Source organism: Muntiacus reevesi, chromosome 8 (assembly GCF_963930625.1).
Source record: "Muntiacus reevesi chromosome 8, mMunRee1.1, whole genome shotgun sequence".
In the NCBI taxonomy this organism is placed as follows: domain Eukaryota; kingdom Metazoa; phylum Chordata; class Mammalia; order Artiodactyla; family Cervidae; genus Muntiacus; species Muntiacus reevesi.
In genome coordinates this window covers 74,358,155-74,377,458 of record NC_089256.1, presented here as the reverse complement: position 1 = coordinate 74,377,458, position 19,304 = coordinate 74,358,155, and the positions used below count along the sequence as shown (strand labels likewise).

Here is a 19,304-nt window from a genome sequence, read left to right as displayed (position 1 = left end):
CCACGGAACTCCCCCAAATGCAATATTTTAAAATGCTATTTTTCCTAGTATTTTCTCAGTGTTTATGGTAAGAGCAATGATCTTTTGCAGACTTCTATACCTCCAACCTGAAAATAGAATCAAAATAGACATTTCTAAAAACTGAAATTAGACAAACCAGACAATCCTTTTTTTTTTTTAATCAATATGAGTCAACCTAGGTTAAGAGAAAGAGGAATCTACACTTCGATTTATCTTCCAACATGAAACACGAAAACCTACATTTTATATTGTGTCACAGTGAGCACTAAATTTAATCAACTAGATTTCAATTTTATTTCTCTTAAGGATACTAAATCTGGTGACAGATAAAACTCTGATACATGTTTCTTTCTTTTCACAGTATTTCAGATTTTGAATATTTGAACTTTCCATCAGAATAATGTCAAGTGACAGCACAAAATGCGAACATTCATCTAGAATTCAGCAGAAAAGTGATCCACAGCAGGTTTCTGATAGGATATTTTTCATTGACGCTTCCAATCAGAGCTTGCTTACTATTCCAGAAGACATTTTAGCATTAAGAGAATTAGAGGAAGTGCATTTGGAAAACAACCAGATTGCAGAAATACCCAAGGATATTCAGCATTTAAGGAAGGTCAGGGTTCTCTACCTGAACAAGAACAAGCTGAAGAATCTATGCCCGGAGCTGGGAAGGCTGAGCAACCTAGAGGGCCTGGACCTGAGCGACAACCCGCTGGAAGCCTCGTCCCTGCCGGTGCTTAGCGGCCTCCGCCAGCTCCGCGAGCTCCGCCTCTACCGCACCGACCTAGCGGACATCCCCATCGTCATCTGCAAACTCCTTCACCACCTCGAGCTGCTCGGACTGGCCGGAAACCGCCTGGAATCTCTGCCCAAGGAAATAGTGAACCAGACCAAACTGAGGGAGATCCACCTGAAGCATAACCAATTTGCAGCGTTCCCTCTGGAGCTGTGTGGTCTCTACAACCTGGAGATCATCGACCTGGATGAGAACAAGCTCACGATGGTCCCGGAAGAGATCGGGAACCTGACGAAGCTGAAGAAGTTCTACGTCTCCTACAACAGCCTGGCTGTTCTGCCGGAGTCGCTGGGCCGGTGCACCAAGCTATCGGTGCTGGACCTCTCCTACAACCGCCTCCATGCCCTGCCGCACACCCTGGGCGAGCTCTCGCAGATGACGGAGGTGGGGCTGAGTGGGAACCACCTGGAGAAGATGCCGCGCCTCCTCTGCAGGTGGACCTCGCTCTTCCTGCTCTACCTGCGCAACACCGGCCTGCGGCGGCTGCGCCGCTCCTTCCGGCGCCTGGTCAACCTGCGGTTTCTCGACCTCAGCCAGAACTTGCTGGAACACTGTCCGTTGCAGATCTGTGCGCTGAAGAACCTGGAAGTCTTGGCGCTGGATGATAATAAAATATGCCAGGTACTGACTCCTTGCCTGGCTGTCACTATGCTGCCCGGCCCTACATTGGTGTGGTTCCGTGTCTAAACATCAGAAAATTCGAGCTGAGTTTATGAGTGAAAATCGGGATTGGCAGATCTCTCCAACAAGGTCATCATTCATGTTACCTTTCCCGCCTGAATAGCAGCAGTAATCATAATGGTAGCTGATGTTTATTTGCAGTATGTAGGTGCCAGTCACTGGGCTAAATGTTTTTTGTGTATTATCACATTGAATCCTCACAATGGCTTTTTTTCTTTTAATTTAAATAGCCTTTCTTTTTTAGGATAGTTTCAGATTTATAGTCAAATTGAGAACATATTTCAGAGAATTTTCATATATTCCACACTGAGATTCCCCAACAATTAACATCTTAGATTACTATGGTACGTTTGTTACAATTAATCAACCAGTATCGATATACTTTTATTCACTGAAGTCCATAATTTATCCATGTTTCCATAGCTTTGATCTAATCTTTTTCCGTTCAGGATCCCATCCAGGTTTCTACATTACACTTAGTTTTTGCGTCTCCTTAGCTCTCCTTGGCTTTGAGAGTTTTTCAGACTTTCCTTGTATCTGATGACCTTGTCAGTTTTGAGGTGTACTGGCAAGCTATGCGGTAGGATGCCCCCACTATTGGAATTTGTTTGATTTTTTTCTCATAAGACTGGAGTTATTGGTTATTGGGAGGAAGATTAATTTATACATTTGTAATACAGTTAAATTGTCTTGTCACACTCTGCTTTCCTTCCTGAGATCCTCTGACTTCCTGCATGATTTTTTTCTTAAATTGCATACGTTACTCACAATGACTTTCTGATGTGGGTGATATCATCCTCAATGATATATGAGCAGAATGAGGCATGGGGCTTTTAACGTGTCAAGGCCACATACTGATAGAGTCAGAATTCCAATCCATAACATTGGACTGCAGGGTTCATCTTCCAGAGTTCTGACACATGCAACCTTAGGCCCTAATGTTCCAAAACTATCAGCAAAACCAGATTAGTCCTCAGAGAAGCTCTCCCATGTGTGTGCAGGGTGCTGTGTTGACATTCGTCATAGTATTGTTGATAATCATGGTTTATGGGCGATAATGTGAATGTCAGTTGGGAGAGGAATTTGCAAGTAAATTGTGGTATATTTATATAATGGGATATTATACAATAGTTTAAGTGAACTGGAGTTATATGTGCCAATGTGGATAGATCTCAAAATTGTGATGTTTATTAAAAAGTAAAACACCTAATTGCAGAATATTGTGCCACATAGAAATCTTTAATCACACAAAACTACATATACACAACATATAACACATATTTTATGTCCCCTGCATTGCAAGGCAGATTCTCAACCCCTGGACCACCAGGAAAGCCCCTTATTGTTTTTTAATATTTGAAAATTTGAAAGAACAGAGTTCTGTTAAAAGCAAAAGACTATTCTGGAGAGAAAGAATGGAAGGTTTAGAAACCAACAACGGTAACCAAATATCATGTTTGTTTTTCCTGGTTGTGAACAACACTCTCAATGTGTATCTTATACATTATAAAAGTCCTAGCTTTAAAGTTGTTTTTTGTTCTTTTTGAATCTTTTACTTGATTTTCAACTTTTAGAACTTTGGGATTTTTTGTTTTGTTTTCCTCATTGTTAGAGAGTTTCATAACTGGAAGTAAACATTTTGATGATGACTTTAAGATTTAGGAAAAGAATCTAGTACTTAGTTTCAACTTATTATACGGAGCAACCCATCTTGGAGGATTTTAGAGTTTCTATGAGAAGCCCTCTGCCCATCCCCAACTCTTCTGCTGCCAATGTAAGAATTCCTGTTACAGTGAGCAAAGTCTGTCATTCCATAGTGGGAGTGAAAGTATCAGAATATAAAGTGCCCTTGGGAGGTGTATAACACAGTTCACTTAAATCCTATTGAGTCATGAATGATACCTAATACTCTCTTGTGAGACTTTTTAAGAGGTCAGGGTGGAGGAGAGAATCACACGCAGATGGCCTCTTAGCAAAGATTCAGTTCAGTTCAGTTCAGTCGCTCAGTCGTGTCCGACTCTTTGTGACACCATGAACCACAGCATGCCAGGCCTCCCTGTCCATCACCAAAGATTAGCCTCATCCAATGCCAAGCTTTACTGCAAGTCAGATTGCACCAAAACGTGGACATGTTCAGTGTTATTATGTTGAACATGGAAATTTCCATATGAGTACTTATGATTCTTCAGTTCTTATGATGGTATTACTGTGTTTTTTGTCTTCCTTTCTCAATCTCCTATAATTCCAGTCCCTCTAGGAACCTCCGAATCAATTCTCTCTCTAATGACACATGGCCTTTAAGCCAGTTTCTTCTTTCTCCCACCCCCAAATTTACCTCATGGACTTTTGGCACTTGAAGCCTAGCCAGTAGCTTTTTCTTGCCTAGATGGAGGCAAAAATAGCTGACTTTTCACGTATACCTAGATGGATTTTATGTGTATGGTTCGTTCCTATTGTTGACTGAAAAAGTGATGCACAACCTAGAAGTTGAGAACTGTGTTTTATTTGGTGGACAGAACTGAGGACTTAAGCCCAGAAAGCAGCCTCTCGGATAGGTCAGAGGGACTGCTCCACAGATATAAGGGAGGAGCCAGGATATGTAGAACTTTTCACAACAAAGAACACGTAGTCAGAATCTCAAATGATTTAACTGTTAATTAAAGAAAACCAAATTCTGACTTCCCTGGTAGTTTAGTGGCTAAGACTCTGTGCCTCCAATGCAGGGAGCCCAGGTTCCATCCCTGGTTGGGGAACTAGATCCCACATGCCACAACTAAGACCAGGTGCAGTCAAGAAACAAAAGCAAAACAAAAACATTCACCCCTAAAGAAAACCAAATTCTCAAGTTAATTAATTCAGTGCATTTCTATATATGAGAAGATGCAAGAGTCTAGGTTCATTGAAATCATGTATTTCAGTGGCTTCATTAAAATAATTCTTTTGATATGAGCCTAAAAAAGATCTTCACAACCCAGATAATCACAATGGTGTGATCACTCACCTAGAGCCAGACATCCTGGAATGTGAAGCCAAGTGGGCCTTACAAGCATCACTACGAACAAAGCTAGTGGAGGTGTTGGAATTCCAGTTGAGCTGTTTCAAATCCTGAAAGACGATACTGTGAAAGTGCTGCACTCAATATGCCAGCAAATATGGAAAACTCAGCAGTGGCCACAGGACTGGAAAAGGTCAGTTTTCATTCCAATCCCTAAGAAAGGCAATGCCAAAGAATGCTCAAGCTACTGCACAATTCACTCATCTCACACGTTAGTAAAGTAATGCTCAAAATTCTCCAAACCAGACTTCAGCAATACGTAAACCGTGAACTTCAGATGTTCAAGGAGGTTTTAGAAAAGGCAGAGGAACCAGAGTTCAAACTGCCAACATCTGCTGGATCATCGAAAAAGCAAGAAAGTTCCAGAAAAACATCTATTTCTGCTTTACTGACTATGCCAAAGCCTTTGACTGTGTGGATCACAATAAACTGTGGAAAATTCTGAAAGAGATGGGCATACCAGACCACCTGACCTGCCTCTTGAAAAACCTGTCTGCAGCTCAGGAAGCAACAGTTAAAACTGGACATGGAACAACAGACTGGTTCCAAATAGGAAAAGGAATATGTCAAGCCTGTATATTGTCACTCTGCTTATTTAACTTATATGCAGAGTACAATCATGAGAAATGCTGGGCTGGAGGAAGCAGAAGCTGGAATCAAGATTGCCAGGAGAAACATCAATAACCTCAGATATGCAGATGACACCACCCTTATGGCAGAAAGTGAAGAACTAAAGGGCCTCTTGATGAAAGTGAAAGAGGAGAGTGAAAAAGTTGGCTTAAAGCTCAACATTCAGAAAACTAAGATCATGGCATCCAGTGCCATCACTTCATGGCAAATGGTTGGGGAAACAGTGGAAACAGTGGCTGACTTTATTTTTGGGGGCTCCAAAATCACTGCAGATGGTGATTGCAGCCATGAAATTAAAAAACGCTTACTCCTTGGAAGGAAAGTTACAACCAACCTAGACAGCATATTAAAAAGCAGAGACATTACTTTGCCAACAAAGGTTCATCTAGTCAAGGCTATGGTTTTTCCAGTAGTCATGTATGGATGTGAGAGTTGAACTATAAAGAAAGCTGAGCGCCAAAGAATTGATGCTTTTGGACTATGGTGTTGGAAAAGACTCTTGAGAGTCCCTTGGACTGTGAGGAGATCCAATCAGCCCATCCTAAAGAAGATCAGTCCTGGGTGTTCATTGGAAGAACTGATGTTGAAGCTGAAACTCCAATACTTTGGCCACCTGATGTGAAGAGCTGACTCATTGGAAAAGACCCTGATTCTGGGAAAGATTGAGGGCAGGAGGAAAAGGGGACAACAGAGGATGAGATGGTTGGATGGCATCACCGACACAATGGACATGGGTTTGGGTGGACTCTGGGTGTTGGTGATGGACAGGGAGGCCTGGCATGCTGCGGTTCATGGGGTCGCAAAGAGTCGGACATGACTGAGTGACTGAACTGAATTTAGCTATCTAAGGCCAGTATTCACATCTTCCCATCCTGAGTTCCTTCAGGGTTCATGGTCCAGTAGCTGCAGTGCCTCAATGGTTGCTACATCCTTTGTTTACTTATTTGGCAGGCAACATTTTACATTCACACTATTAAGGGAGAAAGCTCAGTTTCAGAATTGTTACAGCTCAGTTTACTGTCAGCAATAATTGTTCTCACCTCATGCTCTGCGGGCTTTCTGTACATCCAAATTTATTTCTGCTATAATATGACTATGATGGTATTCATTATTGGCTCTTGAATATCCTGGAAAAAAAATCTTTAGATATTCAGTGGGCTTTTGAAAAAGTAATGCTAAACCTATGAGCTAAGATACAGCAATACAAATGAAATGACTGGGTTATAATGAAGTGATTAGGTTAATAAATCTTTCCCTGTTATTTAGGACTGCACTAAATGCAGATGTTTTGTATTGAAGGGATCTAAGGGCCTGATGAAGAATTTTGAAATAGCCAAGAAGGAAAGCTTAAACATCAGTGTCTCTGGAGTTTGACTTGTTCTCAGTTTTCTTTTTCTAGATGTAAATAAAACTGGAAATGTTTTATAACTTTTTAAGAAAATGAGCCCTCACCCTTCATAACAAGGAGGAAAATGTCTTATGGTTTATTCCAAGTGTTTGAAATTTTTGCCTATAGGTCAAAAGAAAGCCTGCTATGGGAATAATTTATTCACTAATTATTTACCTATTCCACCCTAATCTAGGGAGAGGTTGGGTTGAGCAGAAGTCTACTAAACATTCTCATGAAAAATAGAATGGCAGGTTAGGGAATGGGTGGGAGGAAAGCCAAGGGTTAAACAGGGACCTGTGAGGAAAGGTTGCCCAGTGAAGAATAGAGCCTGGTAACAGAAGTGGTTCAAAATAAATGAAGTTATTAACTTTCAGAGTTGGGCCTTTTTTTCCTACAAGAAAATAGGCATCTATTTAACTTATTCAGTAGGGTGATTGTGTCATGTATTTAAAGAATGAGATTTTTCATGTGGTTGCAGAGGGCCAGCAAGAGGTCAACAGGGGATGTATTAGTGACACAGATTTTGGCAGGAGAAGGAAATCCAAGTATGTAGAAGGAAATCCAAGTGGTCTTCATCCAGTGATCTTTTCATCCCAGGAGGTAGTGTTTAAATAAGAGCTGGATGGCTAACTATGGAACATATCCAACCACGATATTAGAGGGTAAGAACAGAGACATTTTTAAGGCCTTCCAACTCTGAAAGTCTAGGAATCTGTGCAATGCCTGACTAATATACCAGGGCTCATAGCCTTGGGATTCACTGCAGGGCAGAAGATATGATTATAATCATCTTCATTTTTGTCCTTCCAACTGGTATTTTAAAAGTTTCAAAATTGCTGACCGAAAGCCTTTTAGGATGGAGGTCACATCACTAAATTGATCAGTGCCAATAACTGAATTAATTATGAATATTATAGTTGCAATAGTATACTAATAAGCTTTGTACTTTTTCTTTCAGTAGTGTCAAGCATTTGCTACACCAGAGTTGAAAAATTTGCAATAACATAGGTTAAAAATTGCTCTAACTTTATCCAGAGCATGAAAGTAAAGAGCACAGAGGTTGGAGAAAAAGTAGAACACCAGACAGTAGATCTACAAGTACAAATACTATATATGCAAACATATGAGCCAATTTTGCATCTGCAGGAGATGCTAAATTGCTCCCTTTAAAAAAAAATCTGCCTCAAAACTAAAAGCCCAATTTATTTTCTTACTTTTAAAAATAAACCTGATCTGAAACTTATCTCTTTGAAATATTTCCAGTTACCTTCAGACTTTGGTTTACTTTCGAAACTGAAGATTCTTGGACTAACAGGAAATCAGTTCTCTTCATTTCCAAAAGAGATCCTTTCTTTAGCGTCTTTAGAGAAATTATACATTGGTCAAGATGAGGGAGCCAAGCTCACCCATCTGCCAGACTGCATTAGGAGACTACAGGTAAGCCTCCCCAAACGAGCAGGCAAAGAAGTATATGCCCACTGATTCCTTGGCTGATACTGAGAAAACATGGCCGTATTCTCACAGGTTGCATGTGGAATCACCTATACTAGATTTCTAGCTCCCAGCAAGGAGTCATTATTACATTTTGAGGCTTCCATTGTCTTCCTGAACATCTGCAGGTCCACACTTGAAGAACATTTTATTGTGACTGGTCTTGGATATGTCAGGGCATACTCATTCCTTCTGTGTGGTTTGTCATGTTTTATTTGCAAAGTTGAGCCATACCACTCTCCAATCAATTTCCACTTTTTAAAAGTATTCTCCGAAAGTTATACTTTTAAACTGTCATACAGATGTACTTTTAAACTATCATACAGATGATGTGATCAGGAATCTGCATTTTGCATGAGAGAGTCTGATTCCCCTTCCTGCATGGTGGAAAGCATATCATGGTTTATTTAACCATTGCAACAGGTTCCTGCTGAAGATGGGTCCACAGCACTGTGCTAAACCCCAGCAAAGCAACAATATAACGTTATTCAAAGTAGCTATACCAATGTGTCTTTATGTATGCATGCTTTAAAGCATGATTTTTTCATGTTCCTGGTGCTACACTTTTAATAATGAAGTAGGTGTAAGCCAGTACATAGCTCCCAGTCATGGAACTGAGTAATGACACACAGCACAGGTACTTCTAACCTATTCCTAATTCTTCATTCCTTTGCTCTGTGTTCACAGAACTCTTTTCATCAATTTGCTCCTTGTACATGTCATGCCACACTCTCCAGAATCTTAGGGAGAAATGCAAACATTAAATTTTTACCCAGTGAATCTGCAAATAGTCAACCTATTCTCTGTACATTTTGTCTACTTCCACATGGGCCATGTTGGGTTGATAATTGAGGCAATTGCAGTGCTATAGCAACTGCCACAGATAATTAGCTATTGAAAGGGAACAAATTATATTTATCGTTAAATGATCCAAATTGTTTTTCTGCATTAAGTTCTAGTGAAACAAATAAACACTGGATTCCCATGTTCTCTTTTCCCTGCATACCTGGGAACCATGATCAGTGGCTTAACTCAAGATTAATTATATTTTTTGTTGATGATTCTTTAAATGTGTTTTCCCCTTAATCCTAATGAATACTATTCCCATTGAAAGAACATGGGAACTCATAGGTGATTCTAGTTACCATAATTCTTTTATTATGGTATGATAACATACTCTTCTGTTATTTCAGAATCTTAAAGAGCTGTATATTGAGAACAATCATCTCGAGTACCTGCCTGTATCCTTGGGATCAATGCCTAACTTGGAAATTCTTGATTGCCGCTGCAATCTAATTAAGCAACTCCCAGATGCTATTTGCCAAGCACAAGGTGAGAGATCTTTGTAGATCTACAACCCAGTGGAGTTTGACTAGCATTTCCTATGATGGAAGGCATCCTTGCACTGCTAAAGATCAATCTCAATGTTGAGGAGACTTCCCTGGTGGCTCAGACGGTAAAAGCTTCTGCCTACAATGCAGGAGACCTTGGTTCAATCCCTGCGTTGGAAAGATCCCCTGGAGAAGGAGATGGCTACCCACTCCAGTACTCCTGCCTGGAAAATCCCGTGGACAGAGGAGCCTCGTAGGCTACAGTCAATGGGATCGCAAAGAGTCAGACATGACTGAGCAACTTCACTTTTCATCATTGAGAGCTTAGACCTACCCCATCATCTCCTTGCAGAGCTTCTTAGTTAATGATACGGGGAAGGCAAGGCACCTGATTGGTACAGCTAAAAGCCTCACAAGGCAGTTAGTTTATTGGGAATTGAAAAGAAAATATCAACTGCTATGAAGATTGGCATTCATCTTCATAGCCATTATACTGTGAACCAGAACTTACTGAATACCTATTATCTGCCAGAATTTGGGCTTGGGGGTCCTGTCGTAAATTTGCATTAGATCACTAAGTCACTTATGAGAAAAAGGAAAGAATTGACCCAGAGTAATGAAATTAGCAAGGTAGTTGGGGCTGGGGGGGTTGGGGGTGGACCTATTTGATTGACATGAAAAATCATACATCATTCATATTGGAATATGCAAAGATTTTCCACTAGGCTAAACCACTCTGTATTTGTAAAATTAACAGGTTTTTGCTGAGATCCTCCTAGAACCAGGTTTTTAAAAATATTTCTTTGCCATATTGTGCAGAATCTTCAGGTGTATAGATATATTTCCAAACTGTGACTATTCTTTAATGAAAGGAAGATGAAGGAATATGAGTGGATTCTGTTGCCTACTCACGGGACATTCCAAGATTAGCAGCAGGACTTCCCTGGTGGTCTAGTGGCTAAGAATCCGCCTGTCGATACAAGAGTCACAGTATCAATTCCTGGTCTGGGAAGATCCCACAAGCAAGTAGGCTCGTGCACCACAACTACTGGTGCTCCCTACAGCCAGTGCTCTGTAGCAGAAGACACTGCTGCGAAGTCCACACACCACAACTAGGGTGTAGCTCCCACTTGCTGCAACAAGAGAAAGCCCACATGCAGCTGCCAAGACCCAGCACAGCAAAAGATAAATTAAAAAAAAAGAAGAAGAAGAAGAAGGGCCAGAGGGTTGAATCTGCGATACTCCTTAGCCATCTCCTGATTCTGTCCTTAATCCCTGGAGGAATGGAACATTCTCAACATTTTTTAGTATTTACTATTTTCCTGCCTCTAACCCTTATTTACACTGACTTCAACAACTCTGAGTTGTTATAAAACATTAAATTTTTTTGTTGCATGGTCTAACAGAAAATAGACATTTCAAAGTGTTTGGACTAACCAATGTATGCTTTAGTTTTGCTAGTTTTTAAGACAATTTCATCATTTTTTTAAAAAATCATTTCAGCTTTGAAAGAATTACGGTTGGAGGACAACTTGATCACTTATCTTCCGGAGAATTTGGATAGTCTAGTGAATCTAAAAGTTCTAACACTAACGGGCAACCCCATGGAAGAACCCCCGATGTCAGTGTGTGTCAGAGGCACTGAGGCTGTATGGGAATACCTTAAAGAAAGGAGAAATATGAATGAATTGGCAACAAAGGTAAAATAAGCAATGATTTTGGATAACATATCCATAGTTTCTCAGAGTAGGGTATTGCTAAACTTTACAGATTATCCTATAGGGCTGCTCTTTGCATATCTACACTTTGAGAATTGTGATTCTTACTTATTGAATACTTTTACATCCCCAGGGCTAAGCAAGAGATTTTTGAACAAAAATCCTAGCTTCTTTTTTTTTTTGTCTTTTCTGTTCCTTTTCCCTTTGTCAGATAAGAAGCCAACAAACAGGCAAAAGAAACCAAAACGTCAAAGCCCCAAATGATCTAAAACTGTCGGGCTAGTCACTGGAGTGAAAGGCTTATGTTAACTCAGTCAGATAAGCCTGAAAAGTTAAAAATGAAAGCATTTTGGAGCACAGGTCTAGAGGCCAGCGTTCTGCTCTGCCACCAACATAGCTTCAAAGGGTTAAGATCCTCATTGCCCACTAAGCCAGTGGAGATATAAGGATACCCCAGAGCCCAGGAATGTGTCCATTACAATCAGTATTCAGTATTCTCCATTCAGCTGGTCCAAGCCTGCATCATCTCACCCCCAGATGACTGCATTAGCCTCCAGCTAGGGTCCCTTGTTACTTGCCTGCCTCCCCTACCATATATACTCTTCCACTGAGCAGTCAGACCTACGCTGTTGAAACCTAGGTCAGATCTTGTTGCACTTTGCTGAAATCGACAATTCTCCATTTTACCTGGAATAAAAATTAGTCTTTGGTCTGTAAGACCCTTTATCAATGGCCCTCAATCAAATCAGACCTAGCACCCTCTCTTCTCTAATAAATACTATGCGAAACCTACCTTACTCTTTTTAAATTAGACTCATAGATAACATAAGCTACCACAAACATAATTTTAATAAATCAAAATAATGCCCAAACTGTAATACAAAAGAAAAGTAGTTTATATTGAAATATTAATTTTAATATGTATATGCTCAGGGATGACTATGCTGGAAGAATGAAATTACTTTTAGGATACTTTCTAGAAGTATTTTGAACAATGTACCCTCTTGCACATTTTAAAATTGATACTAGAACTTTTTTTGCCATTAAGTTTAGGGACTTCCCTGGTGGCTCAGATGGTAAAGCGTCTGTCTACAATTCGGGAGACCTGGGTTTGATCCCTGGATTGGGAAGATCCCCTGGAGAAGGAAATGGCAATCCACTCCAGTACTATTGCCTGGAAAATCCCACAGATGGAGGAGCCTGGTAGGCTACAGTTCATGGGGTCGGTGCAAAGAGTTGGACACGACTGAGCAACTTCACTTTCACTTTCACTTAGTCATTGCAAAGGATTTACCTTCCAATGAATTTTTTATATCATCTTAAAATATTGTTGTTAGATCAATATTTTAAATGTATCTAATGGATTCTAAATACCATTATGATTTGATATCAGTAAACATCAGTTTACAAAATATTTGAACAAACTCTTATTTACATGCAAAACTTTTGTCATTTATTTTTCTTCTTGAACATGTATTTCCATTCTACTTTCCCTTTAGAATTGACCTTAATACGTGCGTATGTATATATCAGTTCAGTTCAGTCACTCAGTCATGTCCGACTCTTTGCGACCCCATGAATCACAGCACGCCAGGCCTCCCTGTCCATCACCAACTCCCAGAGTTTACTCAAACTCATGCCCATCAAGTCAGTGATGCCATCCAGCCATCTTAAACTCTGTTGCCCTCTTCTCCTCCTGCCTCCAATCCCTCCCAGCATCAGGGTCTTTTCCAGTGAGTCAACTCTTCGCATGAGGTGGCCAAAGTATTGGAGCTTCAGCTTCAGCATCAGTCCTTCCAATGAACACCCAGGACTGATCTCCTTTAGGATGGACTGGTTGGATCTCCTTGCAGTCCAAGGGACTCTCAAGAGTCTTCTCCAACACCACAGTTCAAAAGCATCAATTTTTCGGCGCTCAGTTTTCTTCACAGTCCAACTCTCACATCCATACATGACCACTGGAAAAACCATAGCCTTGATCAGACGGACCTTTGTTGGCAAAGTAATGACTCTGCTTTTTAATATGCTACCTAGGTTGGTCCTAACTTTCCTTCCAAGGAGTAAGCGTCTTTTAATTTCATGGCTGCAGTCACCATCCGCAGTGATTTTGGAGCCCATATAGATATATATATATATAATACAAATAATTAACAGATGACCTTTCATATTTCTAGGCTATGAAAATATTTATGTAAATTAAAATTTTTTTTCTATGATCATAGCACTTTAACATTCTGGATTGAATCTTTGTGCAATTAGTAGTAGTATACAACTGACCAAAACAATATAAAATCCAGTATAAATTTTGATATTCAATTATTTGACATATAGGATTGTTGGAAAGATTTTTTTCACATAGTTTATATGTTGTTGTTCAATTGCTAAGCTGTGCCCAACTCTTTGTGACCCCATGGACTGCAGCAAGGCAGACTTCTCTGTCCTTTATTATCTCCCAGGGCTTGCTCAAATTCATGTCCATTGAGTTGGTGATGCTATCTAACTATCTCACCTTCTGCTGTCCTCTTCTGCTTTTGCCTTCAGTCTTTTCTAGTATCTGGATCTTTTCCAATGAGTCGGTTCTTCAAATCAGGTGGCCAAAGTGTTGGAGCTTCAGCATCAGTCCTTCCAGTGAACATTCGGGGTTTATTTCCTTTAGGATTAACTGGTTTGATCTCCTTGCAGTCCAAAGGACTTTTAAGAGTTCATATATCCTTGCATAAATATTACTTACTGCTAGAATGAAATAGGGCTTGGCATCAGTTCCATTCCTGTTTTTTATTTTACAGATGAAATGCTGAGAAAGCTTGTTCAAATTCACAAGTTGACAAGAAAAAGAATGGAAAAAATTTGTTTGCCTGTATTGTTTTGCTTTACATGGCAGTCCTTCACACATCTCTGAACTCCCTCCAGATATAGCCCCCCGAAATTAGATGTAGGCTCTCAACTGACAAATCAACTTCAATTTTCTTGAAGGCAAAGAGCTAGAAACCGCCTCTCTTATAAAAGGATCAGTTACCCAGTCCTTAGAGCCAACATCAATACTACTATTTTGAATTACCCCCTTTTCAGTGCCCCAGAGGTTTTTGGAGTCTTGGGCAACCCACCCTGGTCAGATTCGAATGGATGAGGGGCTGCCAAAGGGGCAGTTGGGAAGGGGCGGTGGGACTCAAGGTGAGACTGGAGGATCAGCAGTTGTGTTCCTTGGCAGACACGTTTTAGGGAGGGAGACAGATGAGAGTTGAAGCTCTGGAAATGAGTTGCTTCCAACCTATCCAAGCCTGCACAGGCTTGGAAAGTCTCTGTGGACCAGAGTAAGTGGCGCACAATTGAACTCTTGAATCTTAACACACAAAAAGCCTTGTGAATTTCTGGAATCCCTCTCCTGGGCACTGCTGCTTCCCTGGAAAGTCACCACCTTAGCTGGTCTGCTGCTTTCAGGCTCCATCTCATCCTTCCCATTTTCACTTTACTTCAAGACTCATGCATGTTCCTGCCTCTCTGTCCAGAGGTGCTTCCCCCCCCCGGGTGTGGGCAAGACTGTGGCCCTCACTAAGTTCAGTCTCTGTTCAAATATCCATACACCTGTCCTCAAGCCCCCTTATATAAAACAGCATACCTCCACCCACCTCATTCATTCATTCAACAAATATTTATTGAGCTGCAACTATGTACCTGGCACTGTTCTAGGCACTGGAAATACATTCCTGAACAAAATGGACAAATATTTCTGTCCTCATATTGCTTAAAGCCTGATGTGATGAGAGTAAGAACATGAAGTATAACACATAATATATGTTAGAAAGTGATTTCTAAGTGATGTTAGAAAGTGATTATGTTGTTTCTAACATAATCATATGTGAGAAAGTGATTAAGTGGTATTGGAATAAAGCTCAAGCTAAGAGGAAGTGAGGTTGCCAGAACTTGTGTGTGTGTGTGTATTATAGGGGTTTTATTTTATTTTTTGGTCAAAACATGTACTTAAATAGGAAAACCTGGTAGGGTTCAGACTGCTCTTCCATTTCACTGGACTACTAAAATAGCCACTTACTCTATTTAGTCTCCTTCCATCTGATCTTGCTCTGTTAGCTGCTTCTTCCTTTTATTTTTTTAAATTTTTATGTTATATTGGGGCCTAGTTGATTAATAATGTGTTAGTCTCAGGTCTAAAGCAAAATGATTCAGTTATACATCTATTAATATCCTTTTTCAAATTCTTTTCCCATTTAGGTTGTTACATGACATTGAGCAGTTACCTGTGCTATACAGTAGGTCCTTGTTGGCTATCCGTTTTACGCCCATCCCAAACTTCCAATCTATCTCTCCCCCCAAACTTTCCCCTCTGGTAACCGTAACTTTGTTTTCTAAGTCTGGGAATGTATTTCTGTTTTGTAAATAAGCTCATTTGTATCTTTATTAAAAAAAAAGATTTATAGAGGTTTCAGTTTATTGATATGGTCAGTGTAGGATTCTTTGGGAAATTGAATGTCTCAGGCAACTATTACAATATATCATAGACTGGGTGGCTTGAACAACAGAAATTTATTTTCTCACGTTCTGGAAGCGTGAAGTCCAGGATCATGGTACCAGCAAGGTGAAAGCTTCCCTTCCCACCTCACAGATGCTGCCTTTCACTGCATCCTCCTATGACAGGGAGAGCAAGCTATCTGTCTGTTCTTGTAAGAGCACTGATTCCATCATGAGAACTTCACCCTTACGACCTTATCTAAACCTCATTACCTTACAAGGCCTCATCTCCAGATACCAACACATTGGGGTTTAAGACTTCAACACATGAACTGGGGAGAACATAACTCAGTTCATAGCAATGACCATCAAGCAGATTCTTGAAGAAGTGGAGGCATGAACCATCTGAATATTAGGAAGAGTGTTCCAGGCAGAGAAAGCAGCAAAGGCCAAGGTCCTGAGCTGAGATGGTGCCTATGTGCATCTGAGCAGCAAAGAGGCCTGCATGGCTGGGGCGAGTGAGCAAGGGGAGAGTGAAGAGGTCCGGAGGGTGGGGGAAGATCGATAGGGCTTTGTAAGCAAGTGCAAGGACTTGAATTTTGGTTTTTTGTTTGTGTTTTTAAGAAGTGGATTTATTTAGAGAGATACACATTCCAGGTGGTGCAGTGGTAAAGAATCCATCTGCCAACTGCAGGAGACGCAAGAAACACAGGTTTGATCCCTGGGTTGGGAAGATCCCCTGGAGAAGAACACAGCAACCCACTCCAGTATTCCTGCCTGGAGAATCCCATGGACAGAGGAGCCTGGTGGGCTACAGTCCGTGGGGTTGCAAAGAGTTGGACAGGACTGAACTGACTGAGCACACACATATACACATTCCACAGACAAAATGCTGTTGGTCTCAAAAGGTGAAAAAGACCTTGGCAGAAACACTCCACAGAGAAAGCATGGGCTGTCTCAGGAGGCAAGAGACCAGGACTGGAGTTTTATTCTGAGAGAAATGGGGAGCCACTGGCAGGTATGAAGAGTCTACTAGAGGAGGGATGTTCCTGGGTGGGTGTTAGGAAATACGATCTCAAGAACAAGTGAGGGCTCTGTAGCACAGGGGACTCTGCTCAATATTCTGTGGCAACCTGGGTGGGAGGGGAGTTTGGGGGGGGGGAATGGATATTTGTATACGTTTGGCTGAGTCCCTTCATTGTTTACCTATAACTATCACCATAGTAACTGGCTATACCCCAATATAAAATAAGTTAAAATTTAAAAAAAAAGAACAAGTGATGATTCCCTGGAAGTAGGAGCACAAGCGGTCCCGGAACAAGAGAGAAGGCAGAGTACGGGCACACGCACCCCCCATGCCGCGCTGTTACCCCCGAGGCACTTGTCACCATCTGTCAGATTACACAGTCACGTGTTTCTTGTTCATTGTCTTTTCCCCTCACTGGACTGTGAGCTCCACCGACTCAGTGATCCTGGTGTTCAACTGCTGTTTCCCTAGAACCATGCCTGGCATGTAAAAGCACCAATTACTTTAAAAATTCTTTGCCTGGATGACTGGCCAACTGAGAAAGAGAGAAGATAAGGTTTGCAGTTCTAGCTATATTCCATTCTCCATATTTTGAAAATCACATATCGCACACCAGAACAAAGAGCTGTACCCTTCCCCAGTCCACTGTGATATGAGCTGATGCTGTTCTTATTTTCAGGTTCAGGCTTGGTGGCGTGGAATGATGGTACGCAAAGGATTTGGGAGATTTGAAGAACTGCTAAAATTGCAAAAGAAGGGAAGGAATTCTCCAAAAGATAAGAAAGGAAAGAAAGATGTAAAAGGAAAACCTGTAAAGAAAAATAAATAATTCGATAAATGTATGAATTGAGGTAGTGAAACCTGGTGGATTAAGAAGGCAAAATCTCTAGGAATTAGATGCCTGTCATATAAAAATTATTCACAGAGTTACAGTTACATGTAAACATAAAGATTCTTTTACTGAAATGTTTATGGATAAAATGCTTTGATGTCTGGGAATTGCTTCAGAATAATAGCAGAGAGAGAGAAGTGTAGATGATCCAAATGAACCAATAAGTGTGCTTATCACTCAGTCATGTCTGACTCTCTACGACCCCATGGACTGTAGCCCACCAAGCTCCTCTGTCCGTGGGATTATTTTCCAGGCAAAAATACTGGAGTGGGTTGCCATTTCCTTCTCCAGAGGATCTTCTCTACCCAGGGGTCGAACCCAGGTCTCCTGCATTGCAGGCAGATTCTTTACTGTCTGACCCACTAGGGAAGCCCTAAAATGAACCAAGATCAGCCATAAATTGTAATTGTAAAAGCATGTGATAGGTACATGGAGGTTCACTATACTATCATGTCTGCTTTTAAAACTCTTAATTATGAAACAATTCACAGGATGTTCCAAAGAAATGTGCAGAAAGGTCCATGCACCCTTCACTCTTCCTCAGTGTTGACATCCTCCATGACTATAGGAATGGACGCCAGTACCATCCACAGGGCTTATTCAGATTCCGTCACTTATGCATGCACTTGTCACTTATTTGTGAGTGTGTGTAATCCAACGCAATTTTCTTACATGCAGCTTTTGGGTAGCCACCACCACAATCAAAATACAGAATTGTTCTGTCACCACTTGTGCTGTTACCCTTCATCACACCTACCACCTATCTCTCTTCCAGCCCCTAACCTGTAATTTTGTTATTTCAGGGGGATCATATAAATGGAATCACATAATAAGTAGCATTTGGGGACTGGCCTTTTAATTTTGCATGATTCACTTCCAGTCCATCCAAATGGTGCATGTAGCAATAGTTTGTTCCTTTCCGGTTGCTGAGTAGTATTGCATAGTTTGCTCACCATCCACCCATTGAAAGGTATTTCTCTGTTTCCAGTTTTTGGCTAGTATGAATAATGTTGCTCCGAACATTTACTCAGAGAAGTGAAGAATCATTACCTAAAACATCCCCATTTATACTGATCAAGACTTCCTCACCCTGATGACTTTTTCTTTTGGAATAATATTGATTTCAAATTCAACATGTCCTTCAAGCAATGATTATAATATGAATTATTAGTGTAGCAAGAAGAAAGCAAAACATAATCTGATTAGAATATATCAGAATAGAAATGTGTGAGCAGATCTCTCTGCCATGCAATGAATTTCATGCTCTAGTAAGAGAAAACCAGAAATTCCCAAAATCACTGACAGCAACACAGGAACTTTAATTAATGAATTAAATAGGTTTTTATGAGGCAAATTCCATGTCCAAGAAATGCTCAGAGGTATTAGTAATATGTTAATTTGTTTATTTTAGCAACAAAATGTTTTACTTTATTTTAACAAGGTATGATTTTGATACTGGGTTTTGAATTTTTGATCACTTTTAATGAAGATCTGTATGTCAGTGACCATTATTTGTATTCATGGTTTGTATCTGAGATAAAAGACAAGAGAACAAAAAACAATAAAAAACTGAAGGGCATACTTTCTGATGAAAATTACATTTCCATCAGACCACATTGAGACACATATGATGATAAAGATAACATGAAAATGTTCCACATTTTCACATTGGTGCCTTCACATTGGAATTTTACACACTCACATAAATACACACACTTATATTTAAAACATTTAGTAAAAGAGGCAGAAAATTCTAGGGAAAGAAAAAAGGAGATGCGTTACTGGAATCGAAACATTTTGTCAGG

General features: G+C 40.4%; 1 protein-coding gene across 1 annotated transcript; it reads left to right on the top strand.

Annotated features, from left to right (window-relative positions):
- Positions 1 to 421: 421 nt before the first annotated feature.
- On the top strand, positions 422 to 18,538 carry LRRIQ4 (leucine rich repeats and IQ motif containing 4). The gene is given in 9 exon segments (XM_065942305.1): positions 422 to 946; positions 948 to 1,040; positions 1,042 to 1,287; positions 1,289 to 1,441; positions 7,840 to 8,013; positions 9,261 to 9,399; positions 10,902 to 11,098; positions 17,287 to 17,418; positions 18,488 to 18,538. Coding segments are annotated over 9 exon segments (1,710 nt in total).
- The last annotated feature ends 766 nt before the right edge of the window (positions 18,539 to 19,304 follow it).